Genomic DNA, 25,570 nt, shown 5'->3' with positions numbered 1-25,570 from the left:
TAAAGTCACATTATGATCAGGCAGTTCGTACTCTGCTTGAGGATTTTTTTTTTACCAATACGTTTTTAGTCTTACTTGAATAATTTCTTAGTTGGCTACTTTTTGCTTTATTTACCAGTATCACTACAGTTTTAGTTAACTTTTTGGGTAGCCTACCACCTCAAACAGGTTAGAAATCATGTTACACATTTTCCCCCTATGTGCCATATTGGATTGTGGTAACCACTTTGTCCAGCAGGGGTCGTAGTTCTGCTCACTCCGCTTCGTGAACCGGAACAGTAAACGGGTTTCACCTTGGCTGAATATCGGCGTGAAAAGGCGCACGTTTGGGTTTATCTTGAAATTTTGACGTTCAAATGAAAGATAAATGTCTGCGTAGCAGCTCGGCCCGCCTAGCTCTTCTTCCCAGAGTGAGGAAATATGAAGCAAGACGTCAGGATACTTTTACTGGGGGAACGTAAGTATCCAACTGACAGCTGACAACAAGCTACACGGCTAGCAAATATTAGCCGTAGCAGCTAACTAACTTTGGTTATTCCGGAAGCTGCATCACTTAATATTTCTGAAAGGGTTCCACATTTAACGATAAAATTATGCTTTGGCAAATTTGCTGTGTATAAAGTATTAATTTCCTAAATGGCAGCTTTATGAGTTTTAGCTTCAAAGTTTAAACTGATAGTTAAGCTAACTGTGTGCAAACCTTCAGCTATAATTACTGAAATCCACAGATTTGTAACATAAATCAAATCTTATACACAAATTAGTTTACTTTAAGATTCAAACATTTTCTAATTAATCCTACTCATTTGCACATTTCTTCTGGTTTGTTTATACTATTTTTAATAACTGTACAGTGTAACTTTTTCTATGTTGTAAATTTGCTGTTTTTATATTTTTACCTCAGTTTGAACATGCATTGTCTCACTTTATTCTATGTTGACCTGTGATTTAATTCGTGAAAAATAATCTAATTAGACTAACAAGTTTAAGGTTATTTTCTAATTCTGGTTTTTCAAAGAAGAAAATATGAAATGAGTAAAATAGGGGCAAAAGAAACATATTTCCAAATCAACTTTTTTCATAACGAGTAGTTAAAGCAATACATTTACTTAAAGTATAAATGTTAGAACAGGATAAAATACCTCCAGTGACAATAAATATATAATGTTTACAGTACATTTCCTTGACCTCCAAATGGTGCAGAAGTCTGGGCAGAATAACAAAGCTGGTGTATTAACAGGAGGTCTCACTTCAATGTAAACTGCTGGATCCTACATATTTTGCCGCATTTTGGGATAAAATGTGTTTTCTTCATTCAGAAATATGTAATTATAGTTTTAATAGAATTTATTAAATAGCTGGTTACTACATCAGATCACTTCTTAACTGTTCTGTTATTTATGACTCACCGTTCTGCATGCTTTTAGATATTACTTGTGATGATCTATTGACTCAAAACTTTTTTTTTTTTTAGAAAAAACAAACTTGCAGAAAAGTCCATTTAAAACAAACTCTTAGGCTACATATTCTAGTTTTTGCATCAACAGAGTTGAAATTATGCAAAAATACATTTCAAAAGAATATCCACCGGTATCTGCCATGTTTATTCCATATTATATTTCAATCCATATTTCTACAATAATGTGAAGAGTATTTAGGTTTTTTTAATGCAATGCCTCACTGTTTCTGCAGCCAAGGTGGGGAAGACGTCCCTCATCATGTCTCTGGTGGGAGAAGAGTTTCCAGAGCGGGTAAGTGTCACTACTGCTAGAGTTTCACTTAAAAATGCATATTTCTGACAAAAAGCACCTAATGGACTTACTATTACGCCCAGTGAACTCCAGTTCATCTTTAAAATGCATTTCTGGTGATTTTTAATAACTTATTTATTAATAAGTCATAAAAAACAGAGAAATTGTAGCTCAATTGTTGTTTTTAAATATAAATACACAAATAACTTCAGTTTATTTTGTAAACATATTTTTACTCTTTTCATGCTTGAAAAATAGCAAAAATATATCAACATTCAGTGGTTTTTGCCTCGACTTTCTTCCGTATTGATTTGAGTTGAACGTCTCTTTGGTTGAATGTTAATGGAATAAATGTGTGAAAAATGTTTGTATTTCCAGTTTTTATTCCCAGTTCTATTTTCTAAATGTTTTGTTGTTTTTGTTTAATCAGTTTAATCTTAATTAATCAGTTTCCTATAAGGCTGAAATGTTTAATTGATTAATAGTCATTAATTATTAATCATGTTAGTTGTTGACAATTAATTGGACAGAAGTAGTTTCAAGTTTCCAATCTTTGCCTCAAAACTGCTAAAAAACAAAATGGAGGGAAAACTGGATAAAACAGGAAAATCACAACAACAGTCTGACTGTATTTCAGATATTTTAAACAAAAAACGAATCAATAATTATCGATATTGACTGCTATGAAACGCTTATATCGTGATACGTTTTTCAGCCATGTTGTCCAGCTTTGCAATGGACTGAGAACTCTGGCATAACATTATGACCTGAAACATTTGTCTGCTTTTATTTTGAAGGTTCCACCCAGAGCCGAGGAGATCACCATCCCGGCCGACGTCACTCCTGAGAAAGTTCCCACTCACATCGTGGATTACTCCGGTACCGAACCAGCAGTGTTAGCTGCTGTTAAAATCAGATTATCTTCTGAATGTCAATATTTTAAGTTTTGTTTGGTTTTCTGTTGTTTCCATCAGAAAAGGAACAAAGTGATGAAGTTCTCAGAGATGAAATCGTCAAGGTAAATCCACTGCGATTTATTGATAAATATTAGAAAAACCCATCCAGCATGTTTCAGTGGTCCAATAGGAGAAACACAAAGGTTTACAAAAACAAAATGCAACAGCAGAAAATGTGCTTTTATGCGCTAGAATACAAACAGGAAGTGACTTAATTACCCAATCATTAGCTGTGTTTTTATTTTTAAAAGAAACAAACTGTGTTGACATTCCGCAATTTTGCAGTTGTTGTGCTTTCATTAAATAAGAAACATAAGTAAAAATCGTACTTATTAAAGTTTGTGTATTTAAAAAAAGTAATCCTATAACCACTTCCTGTCGTCTTCTCTGTCGTCTCCACCAGTAGTAACATCCATCCGGCTGTTAAATTGATAAATTCGAGTTCAGAGTTAAATCTTTTCATTTGGGCCATCAAAACTTTCCTCTGTCAGGGAGTTGAAATAAAAAAAAAAATGTTTTCTTTATTATTAACTTCAAGCTACTTTAGTTTTTAGGGTTTATTTAACAAGATAAAACTGAAAACAGACTTTAATTGTCGATTCAAACTTTTTTTCTGGTGTTAAAGTGACGTTGGTGTGAAAACGCGTCAGTAGCAGAAAAATAACCAAAAAACACCAACAAAGGTTATATTTACCATGTGTTGCATCATGTCGGGTCGCTTCCTGCTTGGTGGACATTTTTAGCATCTTAAACCTCATAAGCCGCCATCTTGTTTTGCCCAATCTTCACAGGCCAACGTAGTTTGTGTGGTGTATGATGTCACCAACGAGGACACGATAGAAAAGGTAACCAGTGGATATTCAGGTTATATCAGCTAGCCTCACTTCATACTGTTTATACTTTAATGGTTTCTTGTTTTCCAGATTAAAACCAGGTGGATTCCTCTCGTCAACGGAGATGCAGAGAAAGGAAACAAGTATGTGTCACAATGGGAATTCACTGAACTAGGACTGTTGTTAGGAAAAGGGGCGGAGCTAGAGGGGAACACCAGGTGGTCGACGGGTCGCTACAGCTAGCGTTGAAACATTAGCGCTCGAATAGAGTGAAGATGAAGACGGACAGTTTTACAGGATATGCGATCTTTGTAGTTAGAAATGTGCCAGGAATGGACTTCCTGTTTAGACTCTTCTGCTGCTGCAGGATGATTTTAGAGAGAGGGAGGCAATTTTTTAATCTGATTAATTGTCAGAATTATTGATAGAATTCAAATTCAGATTTAAAAAGAGTTTATTGAATCCAAAGGGAAATTAAATGTTGTAACTCATTAAGATTCTTCACAGAGGTATTGTAGACAGTGATGGCAGGAAGGATCTCCTGTAGCAGTCTGTATTACAGCGAATCTGAAGAAGCCTCTGACTCAAGACGCTCCCAAGAGACTCTGATGAAGAATAAAATAACATATAACATATTATTAAAATAATTGTTAGTTCCTGGGGTGAGAAGCTCAGTCATCCGGGAGGGACTCAGAGTAGAGCCGCTGCTCCTTCACATCGAGAGGAGCCAGTTGAGGTGGCTCGGGCATCTGGTCAGGATGCCTCCTAGACGCCTCCCTGGTGAGGTGTTCCGGGCACGTCCCACCGGGAGGAGGCCCCGGGGAAGACCCAGGACACGCTGGAGGGACTATGTCTCTCGGCTGGCCTGGGAACGCCTCGGGATTCCCCCGGAGGAGCTAGAAGAAGTGGCTGGGGAGAGGGAAGTCTGGGCCTCCCTTCTGAAGCTGCTACCCCCGCGACCCGACCTCGGATAAGCGGAAGAAGATGGATGGATGGATGGATGGAATTGTTAGTTCCAGTTTAATAACATTTGGTGCTGTTTACCATGTTCCCCCCCTCCAGGCCTCCTTGTATGAAAGTCTAGCTCCGCCCCTGGTTAGGAAAATATCGTTAATTGTTGCGATGATTTGAGTTACATGTAGAGCATCATATGAATGTTTTAGCCATGGACTGGATCCACTCTGTTTCTGATCGTGTCTGTCAGGGTTCCCATCATCCTGGTTGGGAACAAGTCCGACCTGCGCAGTGGGAGCTCCATGGAAACCATTCTTCCCATTATGAACCAGTTCTCTGAGATCGAGACGTGCGTTGAGGTGAAGCTGCTCACGTCCTGCTCCGATATTCTGCTTTAACTTTCACTTTCTGACCCCGAACGTTTCCGTTTGCCTCCCAGTGTTCTGCGAAGAGCCTGAAGAACATTTCTGAGCTGTTCTACTACGCCCAGAAGGCCGTTCTCCACCCCACCGCTCCGCTTTACGACCCAGAGGACAAACAGGTCTTTTTCTTCTGTCTAAAATAAATGTTTCATATTGCAGAAGCTTTAACGATCTGTTTCTCCTGCAGCTGAAGCCAGCTTGTGTTCGAGCTCTGAGCAGAATATTCTACATTTCTGACCAGGACAACGATCGCATCCTGAGCGACGCCGAGCTCAACAGCTTCCAGGTTCAGAATCACTTTCAACATCCGTTCAGCTTCTGCCTCAAGTCAGCTAACTTAGTAATAAATTCATCATTAAATGGAGGAAACAGACTAAAAAAAGAGATTTTCTAAATAAACAACAAAAAACATATAGAGACCTGTAAACTGTACTATATATATATATATATATATATATATATATATATATATATATATATATATATATATATATATATTAGGCCTGTCGCAATAAACGATAAATCAATTAATCGCACGATAAATTAAAACTATCAACGTCATTTTAATTATCGGCATTATCGTCTCTTCCGGCCTTTTTCTCTTTCTGTTAATGACACTGAATGAAAAAAGGCTCAACTCCGGTGCTCTCCACTGACTCCTCCCTTCCTAATTTCCTTAGTGTAAAGCCCAGCGCACAGGAGCTGTCGGCCGATTGTCGGCCCATTTTCAAAACCTGACAGATCACACATTAGCCGACAGAAATCCTAGGTATAACGGTTCCGGACCGGGTTCGTTCCTGCCGTGTGGTGTCCAACAATGGGCACAAAATAATGGCTACAAGTTCAGTTAACTAATTTTAAAACCAGGCATTAATCAATGCTTTACTACAATCTACCTGCAATGCATGTGGCTAGTGTCAGCGTAAAGTCCTGACTGAATGAAAATCATTAGAACCTATTTACGAAAAGTTACCGGGTTTATCAACTGCGGTAGCAATTTCGCTCCAACTCCTCCCCTTGTCATTTCTATATTCTTTGCATGTTGAATAAACATTAATGTTGTTTCCACATATCATCTCCAATGTCCGCTGGACTTCGGGTTGCTCCGTGTCAGCTGTTTGGGATTCCTCTCTGTAATTTCCCCTCAGAAAACTCGGAGGAGAATCCTCGCTTTCTGATTGGCTACCTGTCACATTCAACAGGCTGCGTTAAGATCCCAGTCGGGAAAAACCCTGATTTGGATCAGAGCGGCAACGATGATCTACCGTAACACACCACACACTACAGGATGATCGGTTATGAAATCGCAAGCAACAATCTTAGAAAGACCAACTTTCTAAGATTGTCATAAGGGGAAAAAATAGGAGCAAAAAATCATGTAGTGTGAACTATTGCATCAGGTAGTCGATGTGCCCATCTTCTCTATTTAAATCTAATTATTACTGAAGGGCAACATAATACACAGACTTCATAATCTGCCTTCTTTTGGTTGAATGTAGTATTTATTTCCACTTTTACTTTATGTTGTTTAGTTTTTTTTCAAGTACATTTTTTATTAATGGAGACTGAGAATCCATTTTATTTTTGTTTTTGGTTGTTTTGTTTATTTTGTTTATCAGCTCCAGTGTTAAATATTCTTTTGAAAATAAAGTGTATCTATCTTTGGCAGGAAATCTCATGCATTATTACATCATTTCCATTAAATCAGTGTAAAAAGGTCTTCAAACAATATTATCGTTTATCGCAATAATTTTTGAGACAATTAATCGCTCAGCAAAATTTGTTATTGTGACAGGCCTAATATATTTACATATACATTCACACTCACTCACTCTTTTTATTCAAGATGAAAACAACTTTGCCTGTAAATATGTTTTACCCAAAACTGCAACATGGCTGAAAACTATAAGTTTCATATTGGTCAAAATCAAGAATAATTATTGATTAGTTTTATGTTTTCAATATCTAAAATACTTGCAAACTTGTGGCGTTGCCTTTCCTGTTTTATCCAGTTTTTATTTCACAACATTTTTATTTTCTTGCAGTTATGAAGCAAAACCTTAAACTGCTGCTGCGCCAGTTACCCAGCAGGTCGTTGCTAGGCAACCCAGGGATTTCCAAACATTTTGTGCCGAGGGCCAAAATCCCTCAGTTGAAAGTATTCAGGGGCCAAAATTGTATTTTTTTCCTCCAATTAAAGACTCAAAATGTGATTTATTTTATTATTACATGCACGACAATAAATAAGACTTGTAATGTTTTACGTTTCCTTTAATGTTGAAAAATATTTAACTTTTTGGGCTTATTATTTTCTCTCTTTTTTAAAAAAAAAAAAGAAAGTTTATAAATGTTTTAATTTATTCCAAAAGACACAAAATAAGAATTTTCCTCTACAGTCTCTGCTGTAATCAGTCAAATATAATGGATGGGTGTTTTTCAGTAAAAAATCTCTGGATGTTTGTGGCACAACTTATGAAATAAAAAGGCTAAACAAGAAAGAAAATTGTTGCTGTACTTCACATTTTCTGTTCAAGAAAATATAAACTTGTGACGGAAAATCTAATCCTAAAACAATTACAAAAAGTCTCGGAGGGCCAAATTTGTGACGTTATTGAATTACAAATTAATCAAAGGGCCACATTAGGCCCCCGAGCCGCACTTTGGACACCCCACAGGTAACAGAAGTTTTGGGAGAACTTGAAACTGTTTGCTACCCAGCCGGTTGTTGCTAGGCAACCAAATAGTGAGTGAGTGAGTGAGTTAGCTTAGCTAGCCATGAGAGGTTGAACAGCTGAAGTCTCTCCTCTGCCTACATCTCCCAGAATGCCGAGCAGTTCTGGATTATAGTTCAGTGAATATTCTGTCTGATGTATTATCTGTTAACATTGATCATGTGTCTGACACAGAGTTATTAATTTATTGTCCAGCTGTTGTTTAAATCAAAGTTTTCATGCTAACTTGTTAACATTTCAAATTTTCTGTTTAGAAATCGTGTTTTGGGAATCCTCTGGCTCCTCAGGCTCTGGAGGATGTGAAGACTGTGGTGTGGAAAAACACCAGCGACGGGGTTCAAGACAAGGGCCTGACCCTGAACGGTAGGAAACATCACATCCAGGTTTTTATTTATCTGGTGGCTTCATTTACAGTCACGGTTTCTGTTTTTCAGGTTTTCTGTTTCTAAACACTTTATTCATCCAAAGAGGCCGGCATGAAACCACCTGGACGATCCTCAGGAAGTTTGGTTATGACGACAACCTGGAGCTGACTGACAATTACCTGTACCCCGAGTTAGTGCATTTAATACATTTATTATTATTATTATTCTTTTTCTAAAGATTTTATGGCTCGATAGACAGAAAAGGGGCAGAAAAGATAAAATGAGAACTAATATTACGTTGAATTTATTTTACTCTGCATACAAGCAGTTTAGAAAAGTATTTAAGATGCACTGGCTTCTGGTTAGACAGCCTCACATTTCCTCCAGTTTTTCTCAGAAACTGGATGAGTTTGCGGTGAGACTGATGTGAGCGCATATTTCCATGTAAGCAAATGAAAATGTGTTTGTTTAAATTTCACACTATATGGATTCCGGTACTTTGATTGAATCTTTCTCTGCTTGCTCTTTTTTCAGTAACTTTCTTTCGTAGTTTTCATTTCTATTTTGCCAAATTCCGTCAATCTGAAATGACATTCAGTATTTAACCTTATTCAAATATTAGCCGTTTGTTTTTGGGTTTTATTGTTATGTTTTACCACAGCTGGCCCTTTAAGGACATCCACAGTCGAGATTTAGCCCAAAATAAAAATGAGTTTGACTTTCCTGATCTGTAATAGCTCTTTAACGCCACCAGATGTTTTAGATATCTAGAAAAATATGAGTATTATCAGAATTTCTGACATCACTTAAAATTTCTGTTTGAATGTTTCTATTGTATAAATTGATAAACTTTGATTATTTGTGTTTGGAAAAGTAAAATAAGTTGCTCTTCTCATTCATCGGCTGTTTTATGTGTTTTCAGACTCAGAGTTCCTGTGGGCTGCAGCACAGAGATCAACCAGTTGGGCCACCAGTTCCTCCAGCAGCTGTTTGATAAATACGACGAGGCGAGTCCCAGTCACAGGAAGGTCAGCCGGTAAAAATCGTCTGATTTTGCTGAGTCCGGCTGTTTTTCTGCTCAGGATCGGGACTCCGCCTTGTCGCCGGCGGAGCTGAAGAACCTGTTCTGCGTTTGTCCCTACATGCCGTGGGGCGCCGACGTCCTCCTGGCCGTGCCGACCACGGATCAGGGCTACATCACCAACCGGGGCTACCACTGTCAGTGGATGTAGGTGACCGAAACGCTCAGAGTAAACCGAGTTCACACAGCAGGACGATCTGTCCTCATTTCCTGATTCCAGATTATCTCAGAGCAGATTATCGGGCCGAATCTTTACGATATCCGATAATCCTGCTGCGCTAAGTGTCCAAAAATTATACTCAAGTAGGAGTAAAACTACTTCAACATGTTTTTACTCGGGTACAACAAAAACGTAACTATCTTATAAATTATCATCAGATGAACCAATATAAAAAAGAAATTTTGGTATTTTAAGAACCAAAATGACAATAATTCATATTAGTAACACAAAATAACTATTTCAAACCAAAGAAAAACATTTTCCAAATGACTTTCTTTCATTATAAAAACTTGTGAAACTTTACCTGAAACTGCAGGTGTGTGTCTGAGTCATGTTTGTTTTTCATTCAGTGGGGAGAAAATCCAGAAATTTTACTCAAGTAAGAGTAGAAAATACAGCATAGTAAAAATACTCCTAAAAGTACATTGTTTGAAAAAAGTTACTCATGTAAATGTAACTAGTTACTCCCCAGCTCTGGTGAAGACTCATCGGGTCGGATCCTTCATTAAACGCCGTTTCTTTTTGGTTCGTCTTTTAGCGCCGAGTTAAAGTCCACAAACTGTGACTGTTGCCTTTAATCGTCGGCCATGTTTGTTTGCTCTGAATTGGCGTTCGGTTTGATGAGGTTTCACATGATTTTCTGTCTGGGATCTGAATGTCAGTGAGTGAAATCTGTTCGATTTAACCCGTTTTACCGAAGGTTGTTGATGGTTTTGAAATCCTCCGTGTGAACGAGCGTTAGCTGCTCTTTTTCTCTCTGGCTGAATCTGTGGCTCGCGGTTTCAGGCTCTCTGCGTACCTGGACGTCCATCGCTGCCTGGAGCACCTGGGTTACCTGGGATACCCGATCCTGACCGAGCAGGAGTCGCAGACCGCAGCCGTCACAGGTGAGGGACGCACCTGCTGGGCAGCAACTGGTTACATTTACTCTGTTACATTTACTTAAGTAACGTTTTTGAGAAAATGTACTTTAATGATTATTTTCACTCTACCTTTTACTTTTACTTGAGTTATTTTATTATAACGTATTTCTAATCTTGAGTAAAATTTCTGGATTTTCTATCCACTGAATGAAAAACAAACATGTTTTAAATATTAAATGATTGATAATTACTCAGCACTTTTTACCAAATACTTTTTTACTCTTAACTGAGTCATTTCTTGGCTACTTTTTCACTGATGTGTTTTCAAGGCTTGGAAAGAGCTTGATATTCAAACATCACAGTTTGGTAATAAAGTTCAATGTAATGTTTGATTAAAAGCCTAAATTTGGAAAGAATTATTTACATATAATCCTGAGTTGAAACTGTCTTTTTTTTAGTTGATTTGTTTTTATCTCCAAAGTTTGAATTTTTAAAGAAGGAAAACAATGTTTCTAATCTATGCCGCCTTAATTTTTAAATATGTTTAGGCCTTAATGTTGAGGTTTAAAACCAATTTTACATATTTTGCCATTTATTTGTTTCATTTTTTTGGATTCAGTGACTCGGGAGAAGGATGTGGATTTGAGAAAGCGTCAGACTCAGAGGTCAGCGTTTCTCTGCAAGGTGATCGGACCGCGCGGCACCGGGAAGACCGCCTTCCTCCAGGCGTTCGTGGGCCGCAACGTTCTGGTTCGTTGCCGTCTGAAAAACTAAACGGTGGAAAATGAAAACCCAGTTCATGCTGTAAACCGTTTCATTTCCTGGTTTTTATTTATCAGAGTAAAGGAAACGCCAGCAGTGCCTTCTCACCCTATGTCATAAATACAGTTCAGATCGGCAACCAGGAGAAATACCTGATTGTAAGTATCAGACCTGCTGCCCTTTGACCTCTGACCCCAGCCTGACCGGCCTCTCTCCTGTCCTTCCTGTTCAGCTGAACGAGGTGGATGTGGAAACGGAGTTCCTCAAGGCGTCGGACGCCGCCTGCGACGTTGCTTGTCTCATGTACGACGCCAGCGATCCCCATTCCTTTGACTACTGCGCCAGCATCTACAAGGTCAGTGTTGAGGTCAAGGTCGCAGCGGTGAAAGGTCGATGTCCAGGTGTTTCTCCCTGGTTTCTGGGTTCAGCTGAGAAAGATCAACCAAACTAAAGTTATGCTTTAATGAGTTTGTGTTTCACTTAGCGCATTAGCATTAGGGTGTCAACCTTACAGCTGTTAGTTATTGCCATTAGCTTTGTCCACTTTAGCGTTATCAGACTTAGCACAATCCCCGTTGGCATTAGCAGCTTTAGCATTTCCCCCACTAGCATTTTTAGCATTATCAGGGTTAGCTTTATTGGAGTTAGCGTTGTCGGCGTCAGCATTATTGGTGTTAGCAAGAAATGCGTTTCTTGCTAACACCAATTGCAAGATTGCCGTTAGCGTTATCGGACTTAGCGTTATTGGGATTAGCATTAGCCGTATCAGCAGACGTTGGTAGATTTTTACACGTCAATCTGATCAGTAAAGCCGAGTCGATTTTAACAACCGATGTTGGTTTCTATCTTGTTGCCTTTTCACTTCTTTCCTCAGTAACTTTTCTTCTTTCCTTCGTTGAAGTTTTCATTGTCAACTCCAGTATTTCCTCATTTCAAATTAAATATAAAGATCTGTGGAAAGTTGCTTCTGGAATAATCTGAAAGTTTAACATGGAAAATCTAGAAGCTCTGACTTTAATTCAAATATCAATTTAAAAATGTTAATTTTATTGTGATTGAGACTCAGCAGCAGTTCCAGCAGAAATGCTGCATTAAATAAAAATCATCTTTATGTTTGATATTTTCCTGCTGCAGTCAGATGATAGAAACTGAATTTATTTTGCTCCTTGGAGGAGCAGCCAGTCAAAATGGCGACTGCTGACTGAAGTTTCTCTGTGTCCTCCATGTTTAGCAGCATTACATGGACGGCAGCGTTCCGTGCGTTCTGGTCGCCTCCAAAGCGGACCTTCCTGAAGCCAAGCAGTTCCACGGCATGACGCCGGCCGAGTTCTGCTACAAGCACCGTCTGCCGCCGCCGCTGCCGTTCTGCGGCCTGACGCTCGACGCCGCCGGCAGGAGCATCTACAGCAGGCTGGCCTGGGCCGCCATGCACCCGTACGTAGCAGAACCAACACCAGAACCAACACCAGAGCCTTCATGAAATAATTTTGCTTTGGGGTCAATAATGTATTTTTGAATGTGGATTTGAAATATTCAAGACAACAGGGCTGGGTGATAAATAGATTTGATTAATCAAACTTTTTATTTTTTTTAATTCTTGTAAAATCTTTATTTTTCCCACGATGCATTCCTTGGGTTTCCATAGTTCAGAGTGATGTCAGGGCGGCCATCTTGTTTTACAGCTTTTATTTATTTGGACTTGAATTCAGGTCAACAGCATGATGTTTAGAGCCAGGCTACAGTTTTTTATTTTAATCATGAGAGTAAACTTATAAAGCTAACAGGATGAAGTTGTAGCGATTCGAGAAAAGATTTTGTAAATAAGAAAGAAAAGAAAATCACAATAATTCAGGATAAATGTCAGAAATATGAGAATAAATTTTGTAAAAATACGACTGAAGTGATAATAATACAAGAAAACATTTAATTATACGAGAGTAAAGTAATATTTAGAGAATGAAGTCGTACTACATGAAGTCACAATAATATAATAATGTTGTAGTAATACAAGAAAAAATGTGTAAATTAAGTAATGCAACATTAAGTCGAAATAAAATAAGAATAAAGTCGTAATAACATGAGGAGAAAATGTCATAATAATAAAAAATTAGAATGAAGGATGTTGAGCATCTTGTGAAGTTATACTTTGATATCTTTTTACAAATAAGGAAACACTTTATGTTTTAACACATCAGAATCAAATTGTTCTGATAACATTATGACTTTATTCTCATAGTTAAACATACATTTTTGTAGCCTGGGCATAACATCCACTTTTTAAATAATTTTACTAAAAAAAAAAAAGGGAAAAAAGTATTTAAATCAGACCTGGTATGAAAAACATTCTGGTATTTTTCATCCGTCTCGGCTCTAGCGGAAACCGCTTGTTGCTTTGTTTTTCACGGATGTTTTTTTGTTTTCCAGCCACCTGAACGGGTCGGACCTGAGCAGCGCCTCCTTCTGGCTGCGGGTGGCTCTGGGCTCGGCTGTGGTCGCCGTTCTGGGTTTCGCCGTCTACAGAGCCTTGGCTCGGCTAAAATGACCCGCCGATTATCTCCATCCGTCACGACCAAACCCAGAGGCCGAACTGTTTTCCATCTGTCCTGCTCTCTGTCTGACCTCTGACCTCTGCTGGAGGTTATTCCCCCCGCTGCTGCTGCCTTACGCTTCACCAGGCTACGTTGGAGCTAGCCTGAAAAGCAGCTTCTCTTCCTGAACACCAAGGTGCTTTCATCAGGAAGATGTCCCGCCTCCTGCTGCCCCATCAGGAGTTACAGATCATCTTCTGCATGCAAGCAGCGCGTGCAAATGAACATGATGCCAAATTATTCCGAATCAGAGCTGGACGTTCAGGCCAGCTGCTACAAAACGTCATGAAATCCTGATATGATTGCCAAATAACTGGTGGAACCTGGTTTTACCCTAAACAGGAAGATTTAGCTTCACAAATCATTCACCGTGGTTTAAATCCTCTGATGGTGAGGTTGCTTCTGTTGCATGAAGACATTTGCTTTTATTGAGGAAATGGACTGTTTTGATTTTAACAGTGTTTGCAGCAAAGTGTTGGGGAGGTAGATAGAAAAAATTTGTAAATTTCAGCCAAAGAAATCTGAGTTTTTCTAGAAAATTTCTGCACAAGTCCCTCTTGAAAATGAGATATAGATCTAAGTGGGATTTTACCTAGTCAAAGGCAAGTAAAGTAAAATTCTCAGTTTGAAAAGTAAAAATTTCAAGAAAAAATCAGAAATTTTATAATTAATCTCAGAAATATTCTAGAAAAACCATTTTTTTAGCTTCAAAAGTCAACATTTTTCAACTTTTGGAGTTTTCTAGCAAATATGTGAGTTTTCAAACTCAGAAAAAACTCATATTTTTAGAAATTAATCTCTAAACAAAAAGTGGAAATTTTGGATTTTGAAAAGGCGAAAAATTGCTGGAGAAAATTAAAACATTTTGAGATCAATCTCAGAAAATTTATAGAAAAAAATAGGAAATTTTAGTTTAAAACTTGCAAATTTGCTAGAAAAAAACTTCAAAATTTTCAAGAAGAAACATGAAAACTTCCAAAATATCTGGGTGTTTTTTCTGGAAAGTTTGAGACAAATCTCATTCCTGTGGGTTTTTTTTGCAATTTTCTTTTCTAAGAGATGTGCTTCTTAATTTTTTGTATTCCATCTACAATGTCCCTGACACGCCCTGGTGTCTGAATGACTGAAGGAAAACATGCTGGGATTATCTGCCTCCAGTTTCCTCTCCTCACCTCCAGGTTGTTTTAATCAGACTGAAGCTGGCCTGTGTTTTTCTGTTCCTCTGGGCCTGACTGACCCAGTTACAGAACCTGCTGCTGGTTCCTGTTGCCCATCACCAATCAGTTTGTGATTAATCTGAGAGGCGGATGGTTCTGCAGGAAACATTTTTGTGACTTTTCAAAAACTTTTTTCTTACTGAAAGTGAACAGATCCAGATGCTTAATAAAAGATCCAGATGCTTAATAAAAGACCAGACCGGAGAGGGTGCAACGAGTCGCGATTCTCATTTTACTACTGTTTTAAATGTCCCAAAATCTAGCAAAATAGAAACAAATCTGCTGGCCTCTATTTAGTAACTAGGCGGGACGTCCTGACGTCCTGACGTCCTCACGCAGGCGGGACCGGAACGTACGCATGCGCGCAAAGCACCAAAACAAGCAGGAAACCACAAAAGAGAAAAAAAAGGGATTCAACCGGCCCGCCTTCGTTGAAGGCAAACATTTGGACTAATTTTGTTTTTTACCGACTTTCCGGGAAGACCGACTTTGACATAAACTTCACTATGTGCAAAGTTCGCGAAATGAAGATTGAGAACTTCGGGAACACCGAAAATGCGCTAAGCTAAGCTACATCGGAGCTAACGGTACAGAACGCTGTTCAGAGTGTTGTGTGATTGGTCAGAAGTTTAAATTTGTGTTTATTAAAAATGTATTACGGAGTATTAAGGCCAGACTAAGATATTTTTTACGGAACTAAAGTCATAATATTACAGGAATAAAGACACAATATTACCAGAAGAAAATTACTAGAAAATCTTAGTCATGTACAGAACAAGAGTTTGGACAGACCTTTTAATTCAATAGTTTCCTTTATTTTTATGACTATTGAGGTTGTAGATTCACACTGAAGGCATCAAAACTATGAATAACATGTGGAAATATGCACTAAACAAAAAAGTGTAAAACAACTGAAAATAGCCCTTATATTCTAGTTTCTTCAAAGTAGCAACCTTTTGCTGTGATTACTGCTTTGCACACTCTGCATTTTCTTGATGAGCTTCAACAGGTAGTCACCTGAAATGGTTTTCACTTCATAGGTCAACCTGCCCTGTCAGGTTAATAAGTGGGATTTCTTGCCTTATAAATAGTCATGAAAATAAAGAAAACCCATTGAATTAGAAGGTGTGTTTTGGTCTGTACTGTAGATCTGACCGCCCTTCTGTTATTTGTTAAGATTCTCTTATTTGTTAAACCGACACCAAATTAAAATTTCACAAGATGCTCAACATTAAATTTTTATGTGGGACTTACAAAATTACTACTTCATTCTACTAAAGTTGCGACTTTTTCAGATATTTATTCTTGTTCAATCTTTACCTTTATTTCATGAATATTTTAATGAGTTTCCGTCATAAAATTTTCTTATGTTACGACTTTATTCTCATATTTTTTCTCATATTATTGCAACTTGATTTTTCATAATGAGTTTATTTTCTTATATTTCTGACTTTCTATTGTATGACTTTGTTCTGATAATATTATGTACAATGACATATTAGGGTCACTGTACATAGAAAAAACATGTCAATTTCCGTCAGAAACAAAAGAAATTTTGAGATTTAATCTCAGAAATGTCCATGTCTTTACTAGAAAATTTCGAAAATAATCTAAAACAAAATTTCAAGACATAAAAGGAACACTCTGGGCTCTAAAGTGAAAAATTTGCTATTTAAAAAAATCAGAATTTTGGATTTCTCTTCAGGTAGCTTCAGATATTAAAGTTGTTTTGAAGGAAAACTGCACCAACGAGGTGTAGTTAATTAATGAACGGTGATTCTGTTTGTGCATTTGAAATTATTTGTGAAATTGTTTAGTTTTAAGAGCTTTCATTGACTTAAACATGGACATTTTGTGTTGATAATTAATGTCGTTACATTTAACATTTTTCTAATCAAATTTCTCTCCAGGTTTTGTTTATTTTTTTAGGATCCATTAACAGTTAGGTCATCTAACTATAGTATTTTTAACACTGACTTGTATTTATGTGCCTCTTATTGTTTTTCCTGCTGTGGAATAAAAAAGGCGCCATTTTCCTCCGCTACCACAAGGTGGCAGTATTTGTTCATCAGGTGTTTAGCAGAACATTTAAATATGGGTGTGTAGAAAAACAGATTTCCCTTCAATCATCTGCTGAAGCTGAAATGATGTTGGAAAAGAGCTCTCCTGCACCTGACGTTTTCAAATATAATTATTGCTTTTATTTAGCCTTGACATTATTTTAATTAATTTAATTTCTAAAATCACCTTTGGTGTCTGGGAAAAGTTAAAATGAGCTGACGCTGCATTATTGGCTTTTTGTAGAGTCAAAGTCTAACTTGCATAATGATTTTTCTCTTCCTAGGTCTTATTTACTCCACAGGATTCATGCATAATATTGCTTTAAACAATATACATGAATCCACTTGAGTTTTTTTGTGTTTATGTTAATATGTTTTCTTTTTTGTTCCTCATAGCGTTTCTTTCTGAGGGCCTGTCACACTCCTGATCCAGAATCACATATTTTAGTCTAAAATATTAGGAGGTCATGTTTATTTTCTTGAGTTAAAAATGTGATTCAATATGTTAAAAAATTCATACTTGAAATATAAATTTGCAGAACAAAGAATCAGAAAATAACAGACCTAAATTTTAAGGTTCACCATAAAAATGTACTTGAATAAAACTATTCTGTGATGATTTTCAGTGTATCTCCTGTTTTCTAATTAAAATATATATTTTATTTACTTTATTTGGGTGGATTTAATCATTATTTCTGCATAGCGGTGAGATGTTTAACTGCAAAAATTTTTTATTCCATCCATTTTTTAAACTATTTTTTATTTATTCATTTAGGATCAATAAAGTATTATTTTAATTCATATTTATTGATTCCTTTGCGATCAATAAACTATTTTTGATTTGAATTTAATCAACGTATCTAAACCAAACTGCAGTTAATGTGCAGTTTTAAATGTCGTTGTTTTTGTGACAATGACAATAAAGATTTATCTATCAATCTACATTAATCTGTATTAATAAAACTTCTGTCTTAATCTGTATTTACGAGTGGAAATTATCCTCATTTAAAATGTATTTCAATGTCCACCATTAACTTGAATTTAAAACATTATTTATTTAGATTTTTGCTACTCTTATTCTCACCCCACCCCATCTGGCCACCCTTAGAAAACTTTCTGGATGCGCCCCTGGAAGCAGATTTTTCATAAAGTTTTTAACAGCTTTTAATTTTTCTGGTAATGTGACACTAGTGCGTGCTGTTAGGGTAATATGTTAAGTTTTAAAGCCGTAAATGTTTAAATAAATGCATCTTTCTGTAATATTTGTGTAAAATGAGGACAAGTTGAAGTTGTTTTTATTGACATACATTGCAAATAGTTTTTAACACGTTGGGATGTTTGAATAGTTATTGTTGAGCACCAACAATAACTACTCATTAGTTCAGCTGTATATTTTATATATATGTATAAATATACACATTTTCCTCAGACTTGAATATCAACAGAATGAAAATGTCCACAGTTAGTTTTACAGTCTATTGATGCTGCAACGGATGGAGGAAAAAAAACTACAAGTATAAACAGACTTTTTGCATGAAATCTTACAAAAATAATACATATACGAAAAAAAATCCTCAAGTATTTACAGTGAGTTTCAGAAAGAGTCCATTCACTTCTTTTTGGAAGTCTTCGCAGCCTTCTTGGGTGTCTTGGCTTTGGGCTTGGCCGTCTTCTTCACTGGTTTCGCCTTGGCTTTGGCCGCTTTGGGCTTCTTCGCCGGCGCTTTCTTGGTCTTCGCAGGTGTCGCCTTCTTCGCGACCTTTTTCACTTTCTTGACGGCCGCCTTCTTGGGTTTCTCGGGCGTCTTGGTCACCTTCTTGGGCTTGGCCGCCTTCTTGGGTTTGGGTTTGGCCACTTTTTTGGGCTTGGCCGCAGTCGGCGCCTTGGCTGGGGGCTTTTTGGAGTCCTCCGGCTTGGTGAGCCGGAAGGACCCGGACGCGCCGATGCCTTTGGTGTGGCGCAGCATCCCGGACGCCACCAGCCTCTTCAGGGCCATCTTGATCTGGACATCGGCGTTGTCGCCCACTTTATAGTTTTTCCTCACGTACTTCTGGATGGACTGACGGGACGCTCCGTTCCGACTCGAGTCGTGAACAATAGCCGCTTTAATCATGTCCGAGTACTTTGGATGCGACGTGGGTTTCTTTGGTTTCGACGCCCGTTTTGCTTTGGCTGGAGCGGCCGACGTCTCTGCCATTGTGTCTTCTTCAATTCTCCTTTTAAAAATAAAGTTAATCAAAAACTCTTGGAGGTGTAATTTCCCCGCCGCTTTTGAACGCCTCACCGGTAGGAAAAAAAAACAAAAACAATGCGAAACAGTGTATCCTGAAAGCAAAACGCCAGAAAAAGCAGTTTCGGCTTAAGTGTCCAAAAATGTTTTTAAAAAGTGCGTCTTCAGTGTCCGGGTTCACTTTAAGTGTCTTATTCCACAGGCGCTCCATTGAGCCTATGAAGCCTATCTGCGGACGTGATTGAGAACACCAACTGCCAGCAGCTGATCTAGCGGACTCCGTGGAACTGGCGCCGTCCCGTTTGTGTTTCTTCATCCTCCATCTGCGGTCAAATATTAAACCCACGCATCCTCCGCGGTCCGCCGGACGCGCCGGCCCGGTGGTGGAGACATCCGGCTCGCCGTCCGCCAGCTCGACCGCCTCCGTTTCCACCGGCGAACAACTTTTATTCCGGGAAAACCCGCTGGAAGTAACGCGCGCCGCCAACAATTTTGCCCAATTCCCGTCAAATTGACCCGAACAGACGGAACCTTGCGGGATGACACGCAACACACGTTAAAATTGAATCTTTAACTGATCGGATGCGTGAAGTTCCGACTGCGCAGGTTTCCGTTTATCCTTTTAATACTTCGATACGTTTTCCCAACTAACACAGCCCGGCCATTGACTTTGAATGACGTGTTCGAGATTATTTGCTGTTAAACCCGCAATAAATCAAATGTCACGACCTGGAAGCCGCAGGTGACAGCCGGGACTTCATCGGGGCTTTATTCGGGGCGCAGTGCAACCTTTGTGTTTGCGTTATTTCTCGCTTTTGCGCCAGATTTGCTTATAACTATCACAGTCGCCTCTGGTGCTCCATTGTCAGGAAAGTTGCCAGTGCCTCCAAGCATCAGGTGAAGTTAAAGGCTGCTGGTTCCGGTTGTCACGTTTGTTTTTGACGGGGATCCGAGCTGAGGCAGCGGGGGGGCTTCACTTCAGGTGCGGGACCGGCTGCGTGCGAGGGGAGGGTGCGGGGGTTTGCAGACTGGAGCTGGAACCAAAGTCCTTCAGTGCAGGGCGCAGTGATGATGGCTGTCTTTTGTTTAGACGCTGGCGCATCAGAACCCAATCATTTCATCTTCTTGCTGGTTTCTCTCTTTATTATGATCCCGAACGCATCGATTTGAATTAATGATAAAAGTTTGACCTCTGTTTGCGCAGCTTTATTTCTTATTTTTTATATTTGCGCTGATGTCCCTCGCTGAAACGCCATTTTGATTCAGTCACAGACACAAGAAGAACTGATTTCCTCCGACTTTTCTGCCGTAATTATTAAGTTATTGGAGCCGCTTTTTGGATGATGGCCCAGTTTCCACCTTCCTGCGCATCACATCCACAATCCAGACTGATGCAGGATTCAGATCACTTTAAGCACTTATCAAAAACATCCCATTTCATTTCAATTAAGCTTCTACTTGATGTCACCTGCAACCATTTGTTGTTATTTTATGCGTGAGGCTGTTTGTTTACAATAAGGTGGAGTAAATGGGTGGATGGACGAGTTATTGGTGAGGAAGTAATAAGCTTAGTCGGGTTTTATGAATAGAAACATTTAAATGTAGAAAAAAATAAATAATAAAAGAAAGAGGAGAACATGGCGCATTGTTTATTACTCTGGCTGTGCGAAACAGGTCGACTCAGATCTGCTGGGAAATAAATCCTCTGGTTTTTATTGATTACCATCTTCATTATTATTCATTCATTCATTTATTTATTAGATGGTAAATGAAGGGGAGTGAGGGCAGACGTCGGTCCGGGTTTGGACTGCTGCTCGCGGCCACCGACAGAGGGACCTCCTCCCTAGAAACTGGACCTGGTTCTGTTCGGATATGATGCCTTGCAGGTCCCGACACTATTAACCAGAAAATATTATGTAATACTTAACCTGCCATCATTAGACTGTGCTGCTTTGATGCCTTTGTGCTGGAAATAAATAGGTTTAAATCTCCTTTTAATAACTTTATTGCATAATTTGTTGACTGTTTATCAGCTTGAAATATTATTTATTCTTTCCACCAAAATAGAGCGTTTATCGCTATAAGGCTTCCTGGTTTAAAAATAAATGCATAAAAAACTTAGCTTATAGCCTCTGGACTTTCTACCGTGAACTTTGATTCGCTCCCGTACAATTTCCAGCGAGCCAATCAGCGAACAGAAGGACAAGTTGTGAATGATTACGTCATTTCTGGTCAGTCTGTAGTTTTAGCAATGGCGGCAGCGATGGAAGTGAACTAAGCCGTTCAGTCCGTGTTGGCCACGATTCCAAATATTGGATTAACAACAACAGCCATCTTGGTCTGCTCGTCTCTTCTATACAACTGTAAAAGATGATTTCTTACAACTCAGGCAACTTCCGGTAAGCTTCATAGCTTCAAACGTGGGAAAACGTGAGCGGTTAGTTAAAATTTAAAACATCAGGAGAGTCCAAGACTCCAGGAAGCAAACGTTTTTAGAAAGCCAGAGTCCAAACCCTCTGGATGACGCAGGCTGGTTTTTACCAGGCTAGGTCCCTTTTTATTAAAAGGAAAATATTAGGTGATCTGCCAACTTTAGCATGTGCTAAGGCTCGTTAGCATAGCCACCGAACTTGCTAAATATTAGCACATTTAATTAAATATGCTAATATATGTCACATTTAGATAACTTTTCTCAACATTTAGCTAAATAACATTCAGTTCCATTTCTCAACATTTAGCTAAATATTTTCTAAATGTGCTAGTATTTAGCGCATTTTGCTAGGCCGGTTTCCTGCCTGTGATTTGATTTTGGTCAGTAGCGGTACATTTCTTCAGAACACAATAGGAGCTCAGGGAGGAAGTAGAGGAAATCAATCTTTTTCAGATTATGTGCCTGAAATTACACCATCAGGACATGGTGACAGTACAGGGGGGGGATGTTGTAAGAGTTACTGCATCATTTTGTTTATTATATAATTTGACTGTTTTCCTCTTCAGTTTTTTAATCTGTATAATGATTTCCAGGTAAATTAAAGATAAAAGAATTGGGATGTTGTTAAATCTCTTTAGCAGATTTTATAATCACTTTTAAGAATTACTCAATCCACCACTATATGCAGGGGCGGTCCTATCCTTTTTGGTTCCGCGGGCGAACATCCTCTCCATCCCCCCTCTAAATTACCTTGTGCCAACGAAGACACTCAAAAAAAATTTTTTAGTTTGAAAAATGTGGAACAAATTAGAATACAATAAACACGCATTGAAAGACAAACATACTCTATGCCATGAAGTTAGAAGTATATAATGCAAAAGGTGCAATAGACAGGGTGGCAACGGCAACGCCTATAGATTTGAATAATACTTTTTATTCATTTATTTATTCAGTTATGTGGTTTTCATTTCAAGCCCTAATTAAGGCTACAGTTTGTAATTTTTATTAAAAACAAATTTATTTTTTTTAATTCTCAGTCTGTTGAAACTGAGTGTTGTGATAGTTTAGTATGAGACAGATAATCAATGAAAAAATCAGGCTTCTCTGCCTTCTTCCAGTGCTAACAAGAAACAACCAATCAGAGCCAAGAGGAGGGCCTTAGTGTTGTCAATCAAGCTCTTGTACTTGCTGCTCACAGCCTCCTCCTTGCTCTCTGCTACGCTGCAGCTTCTTCCAGATAGCAGAGAATGCCATGAATGCTAAAGCTACACTGGAAAAAGAAAACAGGTGTACCAACTTAAAAATTAATTTAGTTAATTTCTAACAAGTAATCAAATTAAGTTTGTCCAAGTAAATATGCTGAATTTATTAAGTTGTCATGTTAAAAAAGAAAATAAATTAAGTGTGGAAAACTTAATTTGATTACATGTAACAAATTAACTAAATTTTTTTAAGGTGGAGCTCCATTCTCTTTTTTCACTGGAGCATGGCCACCTTTTACTGCTGGTAAGTGGTTTTCCTGGAATCTGTTCCAGCGCATACATTATCATGATTGATAGCACTAAGTTCTGCCTTTTGACTCTTGATTGGTTGTTTTTGGTCGAGAGTGATTGCATTTCTTTTCCCAGATTCAGTCTATTACTGTTTCTACCTGGAGAAATATGTAAAAACATTTTTTAAAATAAAACTTACCTACTACACCTTTAATTTCAAAGGATGACCAGTTATGTATGAATAGTAGACCTGAGCTTAGTCATAAACTCCTAAAAGTGAAGCTGAAAAGCTCCTGACGAAATGCAGAGATGTGTTTAGGTTGTGCTTATTTTAAGAGGCTCGGTGGTCTCTGCCCTGCTGCTTTGTTTAAACTATATATGGTTATTCACTTGTTCCGCTCTCTGACTCTTTGAGCTCTCGCATCACGCCTGAGGAGAACATATATGCAGCTTACATAACGCCTGACCCACTTATGGCTTATTTCACCTGGAGTCAGGCGCAGCAGAATGTTATATTATATTATATTTCATGTGTATTTAAAGACGACGCTACACCATCTACGTGGCTGGTTTATTTTAGCGCTGCGGCTCTAAAGCTGGTTTGTAATTTTAGCCGACCAAAACGCTCTGAAGTCCAATGTCTTTCCCAAAGTATCCAGTTTGTCTTCCATCAGTGCTGAGTTCAGGCTCATCCTGCGATAATCTCATGCGTTACGCTGAACGCGCTCCTGCTGCGCTGTGCACGCTGCCGTCCAGCCTTAAATGATCAGGTTGGATTAAATCAGTTTGTTCTGGGTTTGCTTTGGCGGCCAAACGAGCTGCGGAAAGAAAAGAGACAAAGATAAAACTGAACGGAAGAGAGGACTAGCTAACCTGTTCTGTTTGAAGTCTTTTTTTATCAGAACTTTAGATTAAAAGTATAAAAACAAAAAGATTATTGTTGAAATTTTATGAAATATAATTTAAAAAGTAGAAAATCTAACTGTTGAGTCACTTTCACTGTAAATAATAGAACGCCCTCTGAAGTCAGATTTCCCACTGGGAAAATGGGAGCAACAGTTCCAACTTGTACGGCAGACATTGCATCCCAAAATGGCCGCTCCGTACATCAACATTTATAATGCTGCATTCCAGTTATGTCAAAAAAATCAACTGGAGCGATCTCTGCAGTCAGATTTCTGACTGGGAAACTGAGAGCAACTTGTACTGTGGACCAGGTGTTTCAAAATGGCTGCTTCTTGCATCAACAGTAGTAATGTGGTTGTACGTTAGTAGTAACTTTGCTCCAAACTTGGGAATTCTGACTTCCCAGTCCAAAAAATCAACGGGAACACCATCTGAAGTTCTATTTCCTGTTCCAAAATGGCCGCTCCGTGCATCAACAGTAGTATTTCTGCGTTCCAGTTGTTGTTTCAGTTTTATCCACAGTTATTATTTTTTTACAGTTTTGAGGAACTGTGGGGAACTTGAAACTGCTTCTGCGCCAGTCACTCAGCAGGTCGTTGCTAGGCAACCAAAGAATGAGTGAGTTGATTCCACCAGCCTACAATATTGTAGATATTGAATCATATTTTATCAGATGTATTATCTATTGATATTGATGATGTATATCTCACAATATACATTGTTATTGATTTATTGTCCAGCCCTAGAAACGACTCTAGCAGCTGTTCAAATTCACAACAGGAGTTCTGTTATTGAATTATAGGCAATAAAAAGATTTCATTTTGAAAAAATAATTTTGTTTATTTGAATCTTTAAAGTATTTAATTTTATGTAAATACGCCTTAAATGGTTAAATGCAAAATCTGTAGATTGTGAACATTTTTAAAAAGAAATTAATGAATTGATTAATTGATTAATCGTCAGAATAATCAATTAGTCATCAGATTAATCGTCAGAATAATCCATTAATCTACTCAATAACTACAGTAATTGTTAGTTGCAGTCGTGTTTAGCGTGCAGCTGAATGCAGGCAGTAGGGAAGTTGTGATTGCCGGTTTGGACAGTTGGTTTTCTGAGCAGGTGGAAATATGGGACTCCACCAGAACCGATCCGACATCAGTCCAAAACCACAGCGCTCTTTGTGGACACGTCAGAACGACTCGGCAGAATAAAACCGTGTCAGCTGTCGGAGTCCCTGTCACCTGACCGGCTTCCCCCGGCAGACGCTGGCAGCACCTGGAGGCTGTCAGTCGGACCGGCACACACCACGGACTGCTGCGTCCCTGGAAACGCTTTCAATAAAAACGACTCGACTGTTGAAAAATATTAAACATAACGCAGATCTGCTGACTATTCACAACCTTCTGCAGCTTAACGTTTAAATCAGTTCCTGCACAGAAAATGTAGAAACATGGTCTAGATTCTAGTGTTAATATCTTGAAATAAGACAAACTAACTTACAAGTAACTTTTCAGCAAGAAATATAAACTTGTTTGTCAATAATTTCTTAACATTTATGAGAAAGTGCTAGCTATAAGTGAGGTTTACAATACAATTTATAACATGGGAAAAAAATTGTTCCACTGGAAAATATATTCTCCCAGTGAATCAAAACTACAGTAGACCAAACATCTTTGGTAAAATGTTATGTTTTTACAGTGTATGAG

At 38.3% G+C, this 25,570-nt stretch overlaps 2 protein-coding genes across 3 annotated transcripts; one reads left to right on the top strand and one right to left on the bottom strand.

Moving 5' to 3' along the window:
• The first annotated feature begins 277 nt into the window (after positions 1-277).
• Positions 278-14,331, top strand: rhot2 (ras homolog family member T2). 2 transcript variants are annotated; one of them, XM_032574955.1, is made up of 19 exons: positions 278-457; positions 1,693-1,751; positions 2,549-2,630; positions 2,726-2,769; positions 3,499-3,552; positions 3,631-3,683; positions 4,745-4,853; positions 4,934-5,035; positions 5,104-5,202; positions 7,903-8,011; positions 8,083-8,203; positions 8,936-9,020; positions 9,096-9,241; positions 10,101-10,201; positions 10,797-10,927; positions 11,017-11,097; positions 11,172-11,294; positions 12,174-12,373; positions 13,364-14,331. In XM_032574955.1, the coding sequence occupies exons 1-19, from the start codon at positions 421-423 to the stop codon at positions 13,479-13,481; spliced, it is 1,854 nt and encodes a 617-aa protein (XP_032430846.1). In that variant the 5' UTR covers positions 278-420; the 3' UTR covers positions 13,482-14,331. The 2 variants fall into 2 exon arrangements, with proteins under 2 accessions (XP_032430846.1, XP_032430845.1); XM_032574954.1 differs by having other exon boundaries at positions 12,171-12,373.
• Positions 14,332-18,066: 3,735 nt separating this feature from the next.
• h1-0 (H1.0 linker histone) lies at positions 18,067-19,242 on the bottom strand. The gene has a single exon (XM_032574741.1). It carries the CDS (start codon positions 18,999-19,001, stop codon positions 18,414-18,416), a length of 588 nt encoding a protein of 195 aa, XP_032430632.1. The 5' UTR covers positions 19,002-19,242; the 3' UTR covers positions 18,067-18,413.
• Between the last annotated feature and the right edge of the window lie 6,328 nt (positions 19,243-25,570).

Source organism: Xiphophorus hellerii, chromosome 10, assembly GCF_003331165.1.
Source record: "Xiphophorus hellerii strain 12219 chromosome 10, Xiphophorus_hellerii-4.1, whole genome shotgun sequence".
In the NCBI taxonomy this organism is placed as follows: domain Eukaryota; kingdom Metazoa; phylum Chordata; class Actinopteri; order Cyprinodontiformes; family Poeciliidae; genus Xiphophorus; species Xiphophorus hellerii.
The sequence above is the reverse complement of the archived record's forward strand: the minus strand, read 5'-3'. Positions and strand labels throughout refer to the sequence as shown.